At 40.5% G+C, this 15,593-nt stretch overlaps 1 protein-coding gene across 3 annotated transcripts in view; it reads right to left on the bottom strand.

Annotated features, from left to right (window-relative positions):
* ZSWIM8 (zinc finger SWIM-type containing 8) overlaps positions 1 to 14,146 on the bottom strand; it is a 65,694-nt gene extending 51,548 nt beyond the window's left edge. For all 3 annotated transcript variants that reach the window (XM_009973744.3, XM_032982053.2, XM_032982054.2), the window contains exon 1: positions 13,002 to 14,146. In XM_009973744.3, the coding sequence (XP_009972046.3) occupies positions 13,002 to 13,179 (178 nt within the window). In that variant the 5' untranslated portion in view covers positions 13,180 to 14,146. The remainder of the gene's footprint in view (positions 1 to 13,001) is intronic.
* Positions 14,147 to 15,593: the final 1,447 nt, after the last annotated feature.

The following is a 15,593-nucleotide window of genomic DNA, read 5'->3' as shown; positions in this document are numbered from 1 at the left end:
TGGAGTATTTGATGTTATATTGATGCCTTATGCTAGATGAGATCTATTTGTCTCTTCAGAAACTCTGCATCTCAAGAGCAAAATGTTGGTAGGCTCTTTTCTCAACTCTCACCCACTCTAACATGCTTGAGATCCTAAAACTGTAATACCAGCATTAGGCAGGCAATGCAGCATTCACAAGCTGACAACCTCCTCTGGAAATTCAGGCAGGAAAATTCTTAACCCAAACACCCTTCCATTTCCCTCCCTAAAAAATGAATTCACTTCTAAAAAAGAGCAGCCTAGGCAAGCAACCGACAGCTGTTAGAAATGCTAAATGAACAGCAGATTTTTGTAAAGCAAGACAGACAGTGCTACAAAACACTGTACACATGCCAGTGCTGGCCAAGGTTTCATGACAAATTGGGCAGCTTGCATTCAGAATAATTCTACAGCTGATGAAGCAGATCAGCTTCAGGCAAGTCATTTCCCCTGCACTGTTACTCCCTCGCTCTCTCACCCCATGCAGAAAGCATACTGCATAACCAGGATTGTGCATTCAGAGCACAGGCATCAAACAGCTCCCATTTCCTGAAAGCAAGGCTCAGTACTATCAGTTCTTCCCACTTCTGCCCCACGCAAGGTATTTTAAAAGTTCAGAATTCAAAATTATCTCCAGTGGTCTACGACAAAATACAAGCTACTAAGACCAACAGGGACCAGGTATTTTTCTGCATGTAGATGATGGAACATAAACACAAATCAAGAAGTCAGGCTGCATCACAGCTGAGGATCAATCTCTATCAAGAAGTATTGATATGCTTTTAGACATTGAAAGGAAGTCATACAAAACACCAGGCAACCTCTACTATTTAATGTGCTGCTCTCTACCATTAGTATCCATCCTTAAGTATTACATGCAAAATTAATCTCTAACCAGCTTTTTTCCTGTGTCTAAATCCCAGAGCAGTATCACTTGGCCTCCAAACAAATGCACTGGCAAACACTGAAGAGTTGCATTACTGAGCACATCAGAATGAGATCAGGCCAGTTTTATTGGGGTTGATAGGAGTGTTATTGTCTGAAAAGAATAGGTCAAGGATGAGGCATTCTCATATCTAGGGTAAAAAAAAAAATTTAAATAACATCTGTCAGGAACTAAAATAAGATACCACCTCTTAGTATCACCTCTGGATGTTTGAAAATCTGTTTCATAAACAGTTGTCAAAAGAAGTTAGATATCTAAATTATTTCGAAAAAATCTTACCTGACTCCTCTTTTTATCTCCTTTGGCTTTATAAAAATCTCCTCAGGTCTATGGCTTTATGGGAGATTACAAAGCCCATTCAGTGATGTCCTTCAATTCTAGGTTCTCCCACTGCAGCTCAAAGGTGCAGCACATCAGTCCCTGACCAGCCTGAACTGCCGCTGCAAGACACAGGCTTCCAAAGCTGACAGTCCCTAGCCCTCCTCAAGCTCTCACCCCACAGCCATTACGTTTTCTCTCACTGAAAGGCATCCATCTGACCATTCCTTAGCATCCTACTGTTGAAGAAACTTCCTCCCCTAACAAGAAATAAATTCTCTTCCATTTCCCTCATATCACCTACAGAGAGAAAAGAAAGGGGGAGACAAAACTGGGTACCATAGAATATATGAAGCAAGCAGGCAGCTACAGAATGTTTCCAGAGGAGGAATTAATTACAAGCATGTCTATCGTTTTCAGTGCACAAAAATAACAACAAAAGCAGCACTGGAAAACCATGAGGCACTGATTAACTACAGTCCATTGCATGAAGGTGCTTAGGCAAACGCACAGTATCTCCCAAGATCTCTCCAACATCACAAGACTGAAGCCAAGTCAACCATCTTCTGAAAACATCCGCAGAAGCCTTGAAAGACTTGCTGCTCATAGCTAGCCAGGGAAACCTAACTCCCTGTACTAAAGAGGGATAAACAGCTTAGCTGACCGCATGCACTACTGCTTTAAATGCAATCAATTAGTCAATGCAAACTTCCAAAGGCATTCCAGGTCAAATACAACTAACTTCTCTGTGCCAGATCACCTTCTCTTCAAGCCACACATGGAAGCTACATGCAGGTGCAAATAACAAATATTTTCACCTGGAGCTCTGATAAACAAATTTACAGCTGCATTTCCATTTTTCTCCCATCTCAGCATTTACTGACCTAAATATGAGGTAGGAAATGGAAACACATGCAATATGCAGCAGGAACTGTAAACAGCTCGAGAAGATAACTAAATGATGCCCTATAGAGTTCACAAAGGTACTAGATTTTCAAAAAAAGTTGTCTTTTCATTTGTACACCTATTAATTACATACTAACCCACCAGCAGGACTACCATGAAGCTTAAATGTCAAATACTTAGCAATAATTTTTACTTCAGCAAACAGTGTTTCCCAAACGCATGAAACTTGAGCATTCAAACTATTCAATCAGCCTCTAGCATGGATTAACAAGGATGAAACAGATTTAAATTCACCAGGTAAGAATTCCAGTATAGGAATATTGGAGAGAGGGGAGAGAGGGGAGAGAGGGGAGAGAGGGGGGAGAGGGGGGAGAGGGGGGAGAGGGGGGAGAGATCTTGAGAATCACAATTTGTCATCACAGTCAGGCTAATGTGAGCATATATTGAGAACAGTAAATCTGAAGCCCTACAAAGACCAGAAACAAGACATGGACAGCTTCCATAAGATCATACAATACACAATATTCACAGGTTCAGCAAAATTCTCAGTACTTCAAGGAAGAATCTTGTTCTGTCACATACATTGACAAGATGCCAGAAAGAATGGCTTGGCTGCACGTAGGCATTGTTTTAATGAATGCATCTAAAAAATAGTCCAGATGGTAACTTGACTACATTCACTTTAAGGCCGCCTCACTTTTTCTCTAGTTCTGGCTGCAGAGACATGCTCAAACCAGCATCTTTAGAGATCTCAAGTCTGATGAACAGAAAAGCTGCAATTTACTTTTTCCACTAGTTTAGCTAAAAAAAAAAAAACAACAAAAAAAAACAAACCAAAACCAAAAAACCCCACAAGCAAAAAAACAAAAAAGAACCATATTAATTAGATTTTAAAACACTGGTGTTTTCATTTTCAGATCTCCACCAATGAATTACTCATGTTTACCAGTATTTCTGGGTGGCAAATAAGGACAATCATCTGCTTGAATTTTTCATCTCTCTGAACAGAGGAGGAAGCTAGAATTGGTGGCCCAAGTGTTCACCTGCCAGCTGCTTCAGTAAGTCACCTCCCAAGTGTCTTAACTTGGGACAAAAAAGTACAGCTGGATGCCTTCCTGTAAAGATTCTCATTGCTTACAGAAAAATTCTGGGTAATATTTCTTTTATCACACTACTTATTTATATTTTTGTAAAAAATGTGGACTTTTTCTATATTGTTTTTGGTCTCTGACCTCTCTCTTTCTCTTTCTTTCAAGTCTATTCTCCCCTCCAGCATCCAGCTTTTCTCCCACAAAGGGACAGGATTTCTTCTGAGGACACATTTTTTTTTTCTTCCTCCCTCCATCTTATCCATTTATCCTTTCCCTTTCTTCTATATGCCAATCCTTATCCCATATGAAAAAGAGGCTTGAAAGCTCTACTGTATGTCTCACAGTCACAAATAAAACCTAGCAGACAAAAAGAAAGGCATAAAAGCCAGTAAGACATCAAGAAATAACACTCAGGTCCCCCTACTTGCAGCAGCTGAATGAAGATGTTAAGAATTTGTTTAAAGACAGTACTCCTGCAATCTTCTCAGGTTTCCTTCTTCTATGTAAAGAGAATGCCTTAACTTCCAATTTTCTCCAGTGCTAACCACACACCACTAGAGATTTAGGTAAATACAGAAAACACAACACACAGATTTTCCATCTGTATACATCTTAAACATGTTCAACCTTCTCCTATTTGATACTGATAAATAGTGATATTTTCTCCTTTCTTAGGTTTTTATTGCATCAATATAGAAACACTAATAATGAATAATAATAGCAACATTTTATTAAAACCAGATACTTTTCACAGCACCACTTTTCTCAAAATATGCAGTTCCAGAAGATTTTAAGTAGTACGTATATCACAGCCTGACAGATCTCCATTGTTTCATTCTTTTCAAAGATAGTATGTTTCCAGCTGTATGAAAGCAATTATAGATGAACTAAACATAATGAAAACAGCAGAGTTCCCACAAACCTTGCCCATAATGTTTAAAGCACCATCAAGAAATGTGCTCAAACATCATGTTCCGTATTTTCTGTTAAAAATGGTGCACAACTATCCACAGCCTTGACAGAATGCTACTGCCATTCTACAGGCAAAGAAACAAAAAACAAAGGATGCATCAAAAACCACACAAATTATAAGAAGTATGAGAATCTTCTGGTTGGTAACCCTATACTTACTGCTTGAGACTACACAGCTTCAGAGGAGGTAACTTAGAAATGTGTGATATGGTATTTTAAAATAAGAACCAGTATCTTAAATATTTTGTATATTATTCACCACTGCTCTTTAATCTTTTCAAAAAAAAAAAAATCTAGGCCTAGTATTTTAGCTAGTTGACACATACGTGCTTTGAATTTTACGTTTGGAGGGTTTGGAAGGGTATCACAAAACAGGAAGGAAATATATTAATAGAGAAAAAGTGCATTAAAATAAAGTTGAAAAAAGAACTTCTAGACATGACACTTTTAAATTACTCTTATAACTGCTTTGCAGTCTTGCGATTAGATAGCTAACAGAAAATTGTTGGTTTAAAAAGACCAATGAAATCTTAAAGACATTCTTGCACTTCAAGAACTAAAGAATAAAATGGTTTTGAGTCTTTGGAGATGTTACTCAAAAATATCAAAACAAACAAACAAAAACCCCAAATTAATGATAGGTATTCTAAACAGCCAACATTTACTCCAAAAGTTCATTAAAGTATGTAAAATATCTTTTGAAACTGTACGTTCTTTTCTTCCTCTGGAACAAATTACTGTATATTAACCAGAACACCAGACAGTTAAGAAAAGATGGTCTCTGCTCCTGGTTTTAATAACCAGCCTGAGGGACCCTGTTCAAATCACTGATGGCAGTTGCTGTTCCCTCAAAGGTATACTGGGGGAGGAGAAGGCTTTTTTTTGCTTGTTTGTTTAAAAGACTACCTTATGATCCTTGCAATTCCTTTTCTGTTTTGTTTTTGTTTTGGTTTTTTTGTTTGTTTGTTTAATTCTTTATTTCTGGTTTTATTCCTTGTTCTCAACATTTAACTCACTGTGTTATGCTTTACTCAGCATACTAGTAAAAATTATATTGCTCAGCAACCATGGACTATCAAGAGCTTGATATGGACAAGAAAGCTCTCTCCTATTCACTAGACTAACATTAATATGTACACATTTCCCTTCAATTCTATGTGAGCTTAAAAGCATGTAAGGACATCTTTGTTATACTTGGTATCTAGTAGGGCAACAACTAAAAAAAACCTAGACCTCATAACCAAGCAAAGGTTCATAAACTAGGCTATACAAAAAGCAACCTTCTGAGTTACCCTACAAAAATAAAATCCATTTGAGTACTTAAGCCATCTCTAATCCTATACCAACTTTTCACAATAACTGAAATCACGGAATTTACATTTGCTTAAAAATGAACATCATAATTATTACACAAACACTTCAAAACAGACATTGATTGGAGTATGTGTTACTTCAGAGAAGAAAAAAGGGGCTGGGCTACAAGTCAACATGTGAGTTTTATTTCCACAACTCATATACAGAATAATTTTTACTTTGGATGTACTATATTTGAAAACAGTCATTCCTAGGTTTGATCGGTTCACTTCTCACTTCTTTTCTCACTAAAGCCACAAAAAATACAGACTGTACAAAAGGTGCTATTTTTCTGCATATAGATTATGCTATGGCTTTGTTGTTGTTCCTCAAACTGAACTGGAACTCCAAAGTTGTAAACTTGCATACTAAATCACATTTAGCTGATGTCTCTTCAAACATACAGATCATGCCACTACATTGGGACTAGAACCAACACCAAACCAGACCAAGAGGAGCACAGAACTGACAACAGTCCAACACAATTCATGAAACTATTCACAGGAAGATGCCTTCACCTATTGAACAAGTATGCCCAGCTTCTTGAAACTTCCCATTACTCTAAACTCGGCAACTTACAAAAAAAAAATCTCTAATGGTCAAGTGGATAGTCTCAAAGATTCACCCGTGTTGCAGGCCATTAGCAAAAAGCAGACCCAGAAAATGCAGGTTCTGAAATTGAGTGATCTGCCTAGAAATGAAGATGCATCTTGAGAGTAACTAGGCTCTAATTTTAAATCTTCAGGGTTTTCATCAGGGCAGGAACTACATATTCTACTACAGTTTTTATAAGCAAACAGTAAAAAAAAAAATCCAGTCTCTTTTGCTCCTGGCCCTTATCAGCAACACTCCAGAAGCTGCCACAATTTTTTTTCAGCTTCATTCCCCACTGTTTCACTGATGGGTGACCCCAGGTACAGAGAGGGCACAACTCAAAACACAGGGCTCTCTGTAGTGGCTGTAAGACACACAACATTAGTCTCCTGCCTGCTCTTCCTGCTTACAACACTATAGATATCCAAATACATTAATTCAGCAAAGAAAACTTTTGGTGCTAGCATTCGAAGAAGTGACATAAACAATACTTCTAAGCATGAAAAAAGACTTTTAAGCATGAAAAGAAAAAGCTGTTTTAACATGTGTTAGTCTGAGTAAAATAATCAACAAAAGACATTTACATTTCATTGTAGAATTACATTTGCCCAAATAGCCACACACTTCAAACTTGAGGTGTTGCTTGAGAAAATTCCTGAGATGTTTCGTCTTCACTTTGTTTTTACCTCAGGACAGACCTGGTTACCTACCGGTAAAAAATAGATAGATAAGAAGAAATCCTACTTTTTAGCAATGAAGAACAGGTCAAAGAAATAAAAAACAATAAAAAAAAAAAAAGGAGAAATAACGAAAATAAAGAAAGGGATAGGAAACAAAGGGACAGTACAATCCATAGTCTAGATTCAAACCTGAATCCTTATCCTTGCTTCCCCAGAGGTAAACATGCCACAGAGAATAACTCCTGTAGCTTCAATCAGCCTGAAATGCAAATAGAGCATCTGTGATCTCTAGTCATTCAGCAACACAGGGATCTCCTCAAGGTGAAAAGAAGGAGAAAACAAACACAAAAAGAAAAATCCATGGGAATCAGGAAGATGAGAAGAAAGGTAAGACTAGAAAAAATGAGACATTTCCCAGCAGACAAGACGTTTCCCAGTTGAAAGATAAGACATTAAAATAAGGGAAGAATGTGCAAGACTTCTTGTGAGGGGAAGAGAAGCTTATCTAAAGGAAAAGGCCAGAAGACCATGAAAGAGTTAAAACTGGAATGGTCATTTAAAATCTCAGTAGTAAAAAAGCATCTTTTCCTGATAGCTTCTTTATGTGGTTTCTCCGGTACCCATTTCTGAAGAGAGGGGTACACATCTTCAATTATCTCAGACCAGCACAGGAAAATGCAAATGAAGAGTCAAATGTGTGAGAGTCATTCAACTTGTCATCCTTCCAAAAGAAAGCGATATTGTTGCATTATGAAACTACCTTTTTTGTTTAGTAGAAACTTCTAGACAGCTTCCAAAATCTGCATCCCAGCTCTGAAGCAGTGCATTTAATTATGCCAATCAGCCTTGATAAATGACTGTCTCTAGAGCTTCTCTGCGGTGCCTTCAGCTCTAATGAATCAACATCCCTTTTGCACCTTGTATTACAACCTAGTAAGTCCCTTCCTCAACTTGAACTTTTACTTCTGCTATATAGCAAGTCAACACTACCAGCCACTATGTAACAGAGTACAAAAGTAGGTGAAACTAATTTTACTAGGGTGAAAAAACACAGAGAAACCTAATTTCTACTAGCAGCTAAGCCTTCACTTTCACCTTACCTTTACCCTTTGGATACCTGATCTCTGCTTGTTTCAGAAGCATCTGTGCTATCTTATCACCAACATTTATATTTTTAAAATTCTGTTACTTCCATGAAGAAACTCATTAGAAAACTATACAATACTTTTGCTCAACAGTTACTGTTTTGGGGATTTAATGTTTTTAGTGAACTTAGATATATTATAACAGACATATCTGGGCTAAAACAGATTTGTCATGAATTGTACTAAATTAAAAAAAACACAAGACATATTACACTTGTATCTCCATGAAGTGTGAGTTGATAATCTCCCTCTTAATACCAGAGGGTCATAGTTGTAACTTTCTAATACACAGTAATAGTAACAAAACAGCAGGGAACCAGAGTCTTCATTTCCAGCTTCACCAGGCTCAAGGAGCACACATACTTTGGGTGACACCAATATTCTTCTCGCAAAAGAACAAGTCTGAAGAGAACAGGATGAATTTGAAAGAGAGCACATGTTTCTCCTGCTTTTTTCTGCAATTACTGCTTGAGGAAAGGTTAATTTTAATTTATTAGTTACTGGCAATCCTGAGGAAGAAGTGTTTCTCTCTATACAGACAAAGAAGAAATGGCTTGAATTAATGAAAATCACTCTCATTTCACCAGTGTAGACGCTGCTCAGACTTCGATCAGGTTATCTGTCTAAACTGATCATATCCTCACCTCAGGCCCTGTCTATTCTCTGCCAGTGTCTCCCTCTCTACAGCTTGTATTTTTGAGGCACTGTGCCAAGAACTTAACATTGTGGGCACTCTTAACAGTTTGGAATAACAAACTTTCTGGGGCTGAATAATGAGAACATTTTCTAGGAGATCACTGCCTGCATCAATTCTTAGCGAAGTCTGAGGGGGTTTTGCAATACAGTATACAACAGTTCAAGCTTACAGTAAAGGGAAAAAAAAAAAAAAATCAATCTTTCTCACTAGCTGCCTATTGAAAACAGTTTCAACACAACTCATCAGCATACTTCCATCAGAAGCTGGGGTGAATGAATAACTACAAACTGAACAAAAATATTGTGGACACACTATTTAGCAATCCTACAGTATTTATGGCAACTACTTAAGTGTTTGGTAAACATTTATGCTTCAGAAACTGTGAAATAGAAAGGACTACAGGTGGGAAAGAGCTTAGAAGCTTTAAAGAAGAAACAAAGCCACAGTGGGTTTGGAGAGATGAGTGTACTTGAACATTTACTCTTAAGACCTCTGTCACAAAAATCCTTATGTGAAGATAATTGATAACAAAATATTTGCAGAAACACCAGACTTCTTTCAATTATCAATGAAAAATACAACTATTTTAAAAAGTGAGAAGGGAAACGAGAAGATCATAATGGCTCTCACAACGGTTGCTGCGAAAGAAAAGACTGTCCAGAAAAGTGGAGAAAAGGCAAGTGGATGCATTGGTTGGTAGAAAGGTAACAAATTGGTGGAATGTAATTTGATATGGAAGAAAGTGAGTTGGAGCCACAAACCAAATCAGGGATCCAGATAAGGACCTTGTTCTTCCAAAGCTTCCATTCACCTTAACTTCAGAGCTGAATTCGCTGTCTGCCTAGTACAGCCGAAAGCTTCTAATCAATGATGTATACAGGCAATGGCCAAATATCAGTTACAGCATTACCTCATTCAAAATGGAAAAAAAAAAAAAAAAAAAAAGAGGCAAAAACAAGCAATCAAGGCAGTCTAACAAGTCATGCCTAAAATAAGCATTCAAAATTATGACAGGACTCTTGGTATTCCCAAAATTGACATGCTTTGCTGGTTTCCTCTGGGATTTCAGTATGGGTGAATCAGTGGAGACTCAAAGCAGCTTCAAAATCTAAGGCCATCCATAAAGTGGATGCAATGCATTCCTCCTTCACATAAGCAATTCTACATCTAAAGAGAAAACTCCTTTTTGGAAAAGTAATATAAGAGGACCTTACCATAATGAAAATTAAAAGAGGGAAAATCAACCAGTTACAGTCATATTTTTCTGATGTAACTACTCAAGATACCTGATTTTATAAAGAATTCTGTTCCAAGGATCACATTAGAGAAACTCAGACATTCTTCTCCACGTTCCATCACCTTTCTAGCAAGCTGACAGGGTCACTGACAAAAATGTGAATAACTCAACTTCTTGGTGACCCTCTGCAGTGAATACTGTGCACATTTACAACAAGCTACCCCAAGACTTATTGTTAAATTTACAGTAGGGGTAATCATAATATTAAAAATACCCAAGAAAAAAATAAAAATTTGCAAAAAGAAAGCCATAACTGGTGTGTAGGTAGTTTGTTTAAAAAGAGGACTCCCCAGCCAACAGCACTTCCATCAGTCTCAGGGGGGGATTCTCTTTGAACTAATTAATGAAGAATTGGATGTCCACAAGGGCAAACTGAAAACAATTGAAAAAGCTAGAAATCCTTTCTATTACATAATTTGTCCATCTGATTCCAAATCAAAACACAGGCTGAGCTCCAAACTGGAGGAAAAGGCTAACAGAATATAGTTCCTCTTGTTTTCCCTTTGCATTTAACACTGACTCAGTGTCTAACCACATTTTTTTGTTTGCACAGGCAACTACATCACAGAGCACTGCAAAATGGTAAACTGTGGAAACAGAAACACACGGCTCAACTCCGAATTTAGAAGACCCACTACAACAGACAACCTCAGAATCCTGCAAGTTTTCAATACAAACTGTTTTTTTCTGACTACTAAAACACTTGTCAAAAATGGTGTTAAAAATAATTAAATTGGTATGGGAGTTCTCAAATCCAAGGAGATTCCAGATGATGACAGATCCCTTATCAGACCAGATTCGCTGGCAACACACTGTGTACCCTAAAGTACCTGCAAGTGTTCCATGTTGGTAGTATCATATGTGACTTTGTAGAGTGGATAAATAATTATTTAGGCAGCAAATCCATGTTCACATACTTCTCAAAATAGCTCTGACCAGAGCCTGGGAATTGCCAGCAAAGGCCTTAAAGCAGGCAACAGTATCCTTTCAGAATGTCTCTCTTCTCAAAGTAAAATTTTCCTACAAAGGGATTAAGTCTCTCTACAGATAAAACCTAAAAAATTATTAACCAAGTACAAGCAATACAACCCTTCCTTATGCAGGTTTGCAGAACCCAGAACAGCAGCATCTCAATAGGGATTAAATAATTACAATTACCACAACAATAATGTTAGCTATTGTGTTTCTCATGTCAGGAAAGAGACTGAGGATTGCAAATATGCACAATCTACTGAAGCGATTTTTCATTTTAATGCAACAAGTGGATGACAGCAGAGAGAGCAATTGCTGCTTACTTTTAATTCGGTCAAGAGAGCTAAAGAAACTAGGCCAAGACCCAGAAAAACACACAATCATACACTGAACCAGTGGAGAACAGTTGGCTAAAAGCTTCTCAGAGCTGAACAAAATTATCACCTTTTCAAACATCAGTCTGAGTTGTAAATCTGTACAAACCAGTTTCACACACCTCTGCCAAACTAGAGATGTCTTTATTTCCACAGCAGTAAGTTTTCAAAACTTTGGCTCCTTTCCAGCAAGTTAACATATGCAAGAAGACTTAAAGCAAAACATGAAGTTTATATGCTTTGCCTTGTGCCCAATGATTATTTATACATCTAAGGATTCATAGATTTAAAAAACACAATGCTAACACTGTTCCCCTTCTTTGCACCAGTAGAATGTTCCACACTAAAACCAATGTGTCCCAGCAGTAGGATCCAAGAGAGCTATCCAACTTGGACATGTATTCAGCATTTCTCTCTCTCTTTTGTTTAGGGCTGGGGTTTTTTTTATATTTCCATTCTACCCTCAACTCTAATCCTGACTAGTCAGGAGACACAGGTAGTTACATACCTGGGATTAGGGACAGCTCTCAAATTTATTAAAAATTTAAAACTTAAGATGCTCTGGAAAGGCTATGGTTAATCCAAAGTGTACCTTCTGGTCCTAATCCAGTGACAGGTGAACATTTGTCCATAGCATAACACGGCCAAATTTCAGCACAATTCAATATAAATTGCAAGCTCCAGTCATGTAAGGCCAACATTCAGAAGAGAATGTAGTTTTACAGTTCCAGCTAAGGAGATATTAATGAGGCAGGTGATGGTCACAAACCTCAGCAATAAAATTACTGACACTGTATTGAAAGAAAATAAAGGAGATAAAAAGAAGGATAGAAAGGGCTTGTGTAACTTCTGCTAACTGTATGTCTGTCTCTGCTTGGTATAAATACTACCTGAATTCTAGAGTTACGATACATCAGGATAAGAGAAATCATGTTTCACTTAAAAAAAAAAAATCAAGCAAAGAGTTAGTAGCTATATAATTTAAAATATTTTAAAATTGCTAATGTTACCTATTTTCCCGCCTGCTATTAAAAATAAATTACTATCAAAAGAAAGGAAATATAACAACTCTTGAAGCAGACACACTGCGGTTCGATGACTCCTTTGTGACAGTCTTAAGGCCCTCTTGCTCTACTACTGCAAAAGAAAGTCTGCTCATTTACTAGGAAAAAAAAGAAAAACGTAAAGAAACAAATAAGGAAAATAGACTGCTTGATACAATGATGGCTTACGTGACTCTACAGGAATTGTTTTACAGCAGTTACAAAAACCTCTATGAAACCTTAGTGTATTTCCATCCAAGCAAGTGGGAACCTATGTATAGTTATTCCCTGACAAGTCTGTAGTTTGCTTACAGAAAACTGTTTTCAGATTTCCAGGAGCAAGATCACACTGAGAAAAGCAGCACTACAATACTACAGAGCGTACATAGGTGAAAACTCACCCAAAAGATGACTTTGTCTTAAGATCTCCAGTAGATCTTCAGTCTCAATCTTTGGTCAAAAATTATCCTGACACTGATCCTACATGTGACTTCTCATTGCGGCTTTGACATTCCTTCTCACCCACCAGCCTCCCTTGCCCCAAAACTTCCACAAGTCCAAAGAGCATCCCAATGAAACCGGATGACCTCACCTTTCATTTTGACAGTGGGAGAATTGGGTCCAGCCGATTGCTTCCTCCATCCTCTCCAGTTCTGGCAAAGGCTTTCTGCCTCAGAGATGAAGGAACAAAGAGAGTCTTCTTCAAAGCGATCAGAGTCTTCAAATGAAAACCTCTCCCCGTCCTCCCACTCTGCGAACATGAGTTCCATCACATCCGACAGGCAACGTGGGGGGAAAAGAAGAAACAGCACTGCTGACTTTTAACAGGTGGATGGACTTAAGGGCTCCTGCAAGACTTAAAATCTCAATTTTGATTCGAGCCCCGTACTACAGTACCAGGAAGCAGAGAGCCAGCACTATCTGAGGTGGAAGAAGCAGGAAATCAACTAAGGGGAAGCTCGTAAAAATCCCAGGAAAAAAAAAAAAAAAAAAAAAAAACAAACAAACAAAAAAAAACCACAAGTTTTTTAAAAAGTTAAAAAAAACGCTTATGTCCACAAAATATACTTGAGGCGGAGGGAGCTGGTCGGTCTACGAGGGCTGCCCCCGACCGGGACAGGTGCCCGCCGGGCGCACGGAGGGTCCGCGGGTTTCCGACGCCAGTGGCCGCGGCGCCGGCGGGCGAGGGCAGGGGCCGGTTTCGTCCTTCGGGGCTCCCGCGGGGGGAAGGCAGGTATCTGTGCGCAGGGCCGGGTCTCCCTGAGGTTGTGCTTTTCTCACTCTCGGTGCAGGAACCGGAGGGAGGGCGAGGGCGGGAAGGGGCAGCGGAGGGGGAGGGGGGAGGACGACAACTTCCCTCCCGCTCGCCGAGGCTCAGAAACGGCCCGGCGGGGCCGGGGCGCCCGCAGCGGGGGCGGCGCGACCTCCCTCCCGGCGGCTCGTCACCGGCGCCGGCGGGCGGCGGGCAGCGGCTCCGGCCTCATGGGGGCGCGGGTGGCGGCAGGAGGGGAGAGCCCGGCACCGGCTCCGGCCGCCGGCGGGTAGGGGCGGGGGGCAGCCAGTAGCCGCCGCCGCCGCTCCCGTCGCGGTTGGACCCCGCGGCTCTAGGTGCCCATGGCCAGCGGGGCCTCGCGCGCGGACGCCCCCCCGTGCCCGGCCCGACGGCGGTTTGCTGTCCTGGCGCGGCGGCGGCGGCGGCGGCGGCGGCGGCGGGTCGCTGCCCGGCGCGGGCACCAAGATGGCTCCGCGCTTCCCAGCTTCACCTGCGACACCCCCCCCCCGCCAGCTGAGCCCTGCTTCCGCCGCGGCGCTTCCGGCTTCCGCCGCCGGGCGCGCAGAGCATGCTGGGAGAGGCGAGCGCGGCGGGGACGGAGGGATGAGGGGCCGCGGGTTCCCCCGCGGCCCCGGCCCCGGCCCCGGCCGTCCGGGAGCGGCCAGGGAGGGCCGAGCCGAGGAAACGGCTTGTGGAGAAGGGGGTGCCCGGTAGCCGGGTTAGGCTTGCTGTGGAGGCGGGCGTCCCAAAGGAAGGGCTGCCGCTGCTGGGCACTGGCAGGCCGGAGCAGCGGGCTCCAGGGCGGCTCGGCTTTGAAGGGGCTGTGGTAAAACAAAGGCTGGCCTGTTGTACCTGCGCGTACCCCCGGAGGCAACGGGAGAGCACGAGTTACGCTATAATGTGTGATTTTGCCCCCAAAACATACCACAAATAAGTTGCATGAGATAGAGATATCTCAGCTGTCATCACCTGATTGCAGATAAATACTAAATTTCACAGGAACATTTTGCATTAAAAGAAAGAACAGATGCCAGTCAGGGAAAAAAAACGAGGAAAGAACACAAAGGAAATAAAACATGAGGGGAACATGTCTCTTAACAATCATATGCCCCTTTCGAAAATGCCAGTCAAACCACATGGACCTTATTCTGCAGGCTTAGAAAGCCCCATGCTCCAACACAAGCCAGAGGAAAGGAGGCAGTGTCTGGGGAGTTGCCAGAGTCTGAACAACTCCAAAATTTAAAACAGAAAATAACTCGCATGTCAGTTACATAAGGAGTTGCATAGGTTAGGCAAGGTTTTCTTGGGGGGGGGATGTTCTGACATATGTAATGCTTAACTGTTTTTTTTCCTTCAGAAACTTGCATCTGTATACAACTTTATTTCATAGGAAGAGCTCATTTATACTCATGCACAGCTACATCTGGCAAGGCTTGACATCTGATGGGTGATATTATCTTTAATAGTTACACAAAAATATGTATATCAAAGCCTATTAAATCAATTCAGGATCTCTAAAATTCAGACTCTTCCTTGGTGAAAATAAAAGAATTACCTAGAACCTGTTTTTCAGCTAGCAAGGAATACTATTAATTAACAATAGTAGTTGTAATTACCATGTGAGCTAATGACACACAGTCAGGCAATTAGGTAATTACTGTGCTCAGTCCCTTTCTGTAGTGTGCAGGGGCAGGCAGAGAGTGATACTTAGCGGGGCCTGGTAGCTTAGCATCAAGTAGAGAAAAATGCTTTGTCCCTAGTTCTACAAAGTCAAAATGTTCAGACCTTAGTTCCACAAGGATAACAGTGGTAGGATACTTGATATCTACAAAACCACCATAGCAGTATGTCAGTGCTGAGCTGGTGCAAAGTGACTCTACTGACAGAAAGTTCTCCACAGATGTCTGAAGA

The sequence above is a fragment of the Tyto alba genome, unplaced genomic scaffold (genome assembly GCF_018691265.1).
Source record: "Tyto alba isolate M040663 unplaced genomic scaffold, T.alba_DEE_v4.0 Super-Scaffold_1, whole genome shotgun sequence".
Taxonomy (NCBI): domain Eukaryota; kingdom Metazoa; phylum Chordata; class Aves; order Strigiformes; family Tytonidae; genus Tyto; species Tyto alba.
The sequence above is the reverse complement of the archived record's forward strand: the minus strand, read 5'-3'. Positions and strand labels throughout refer to the sequence as shown.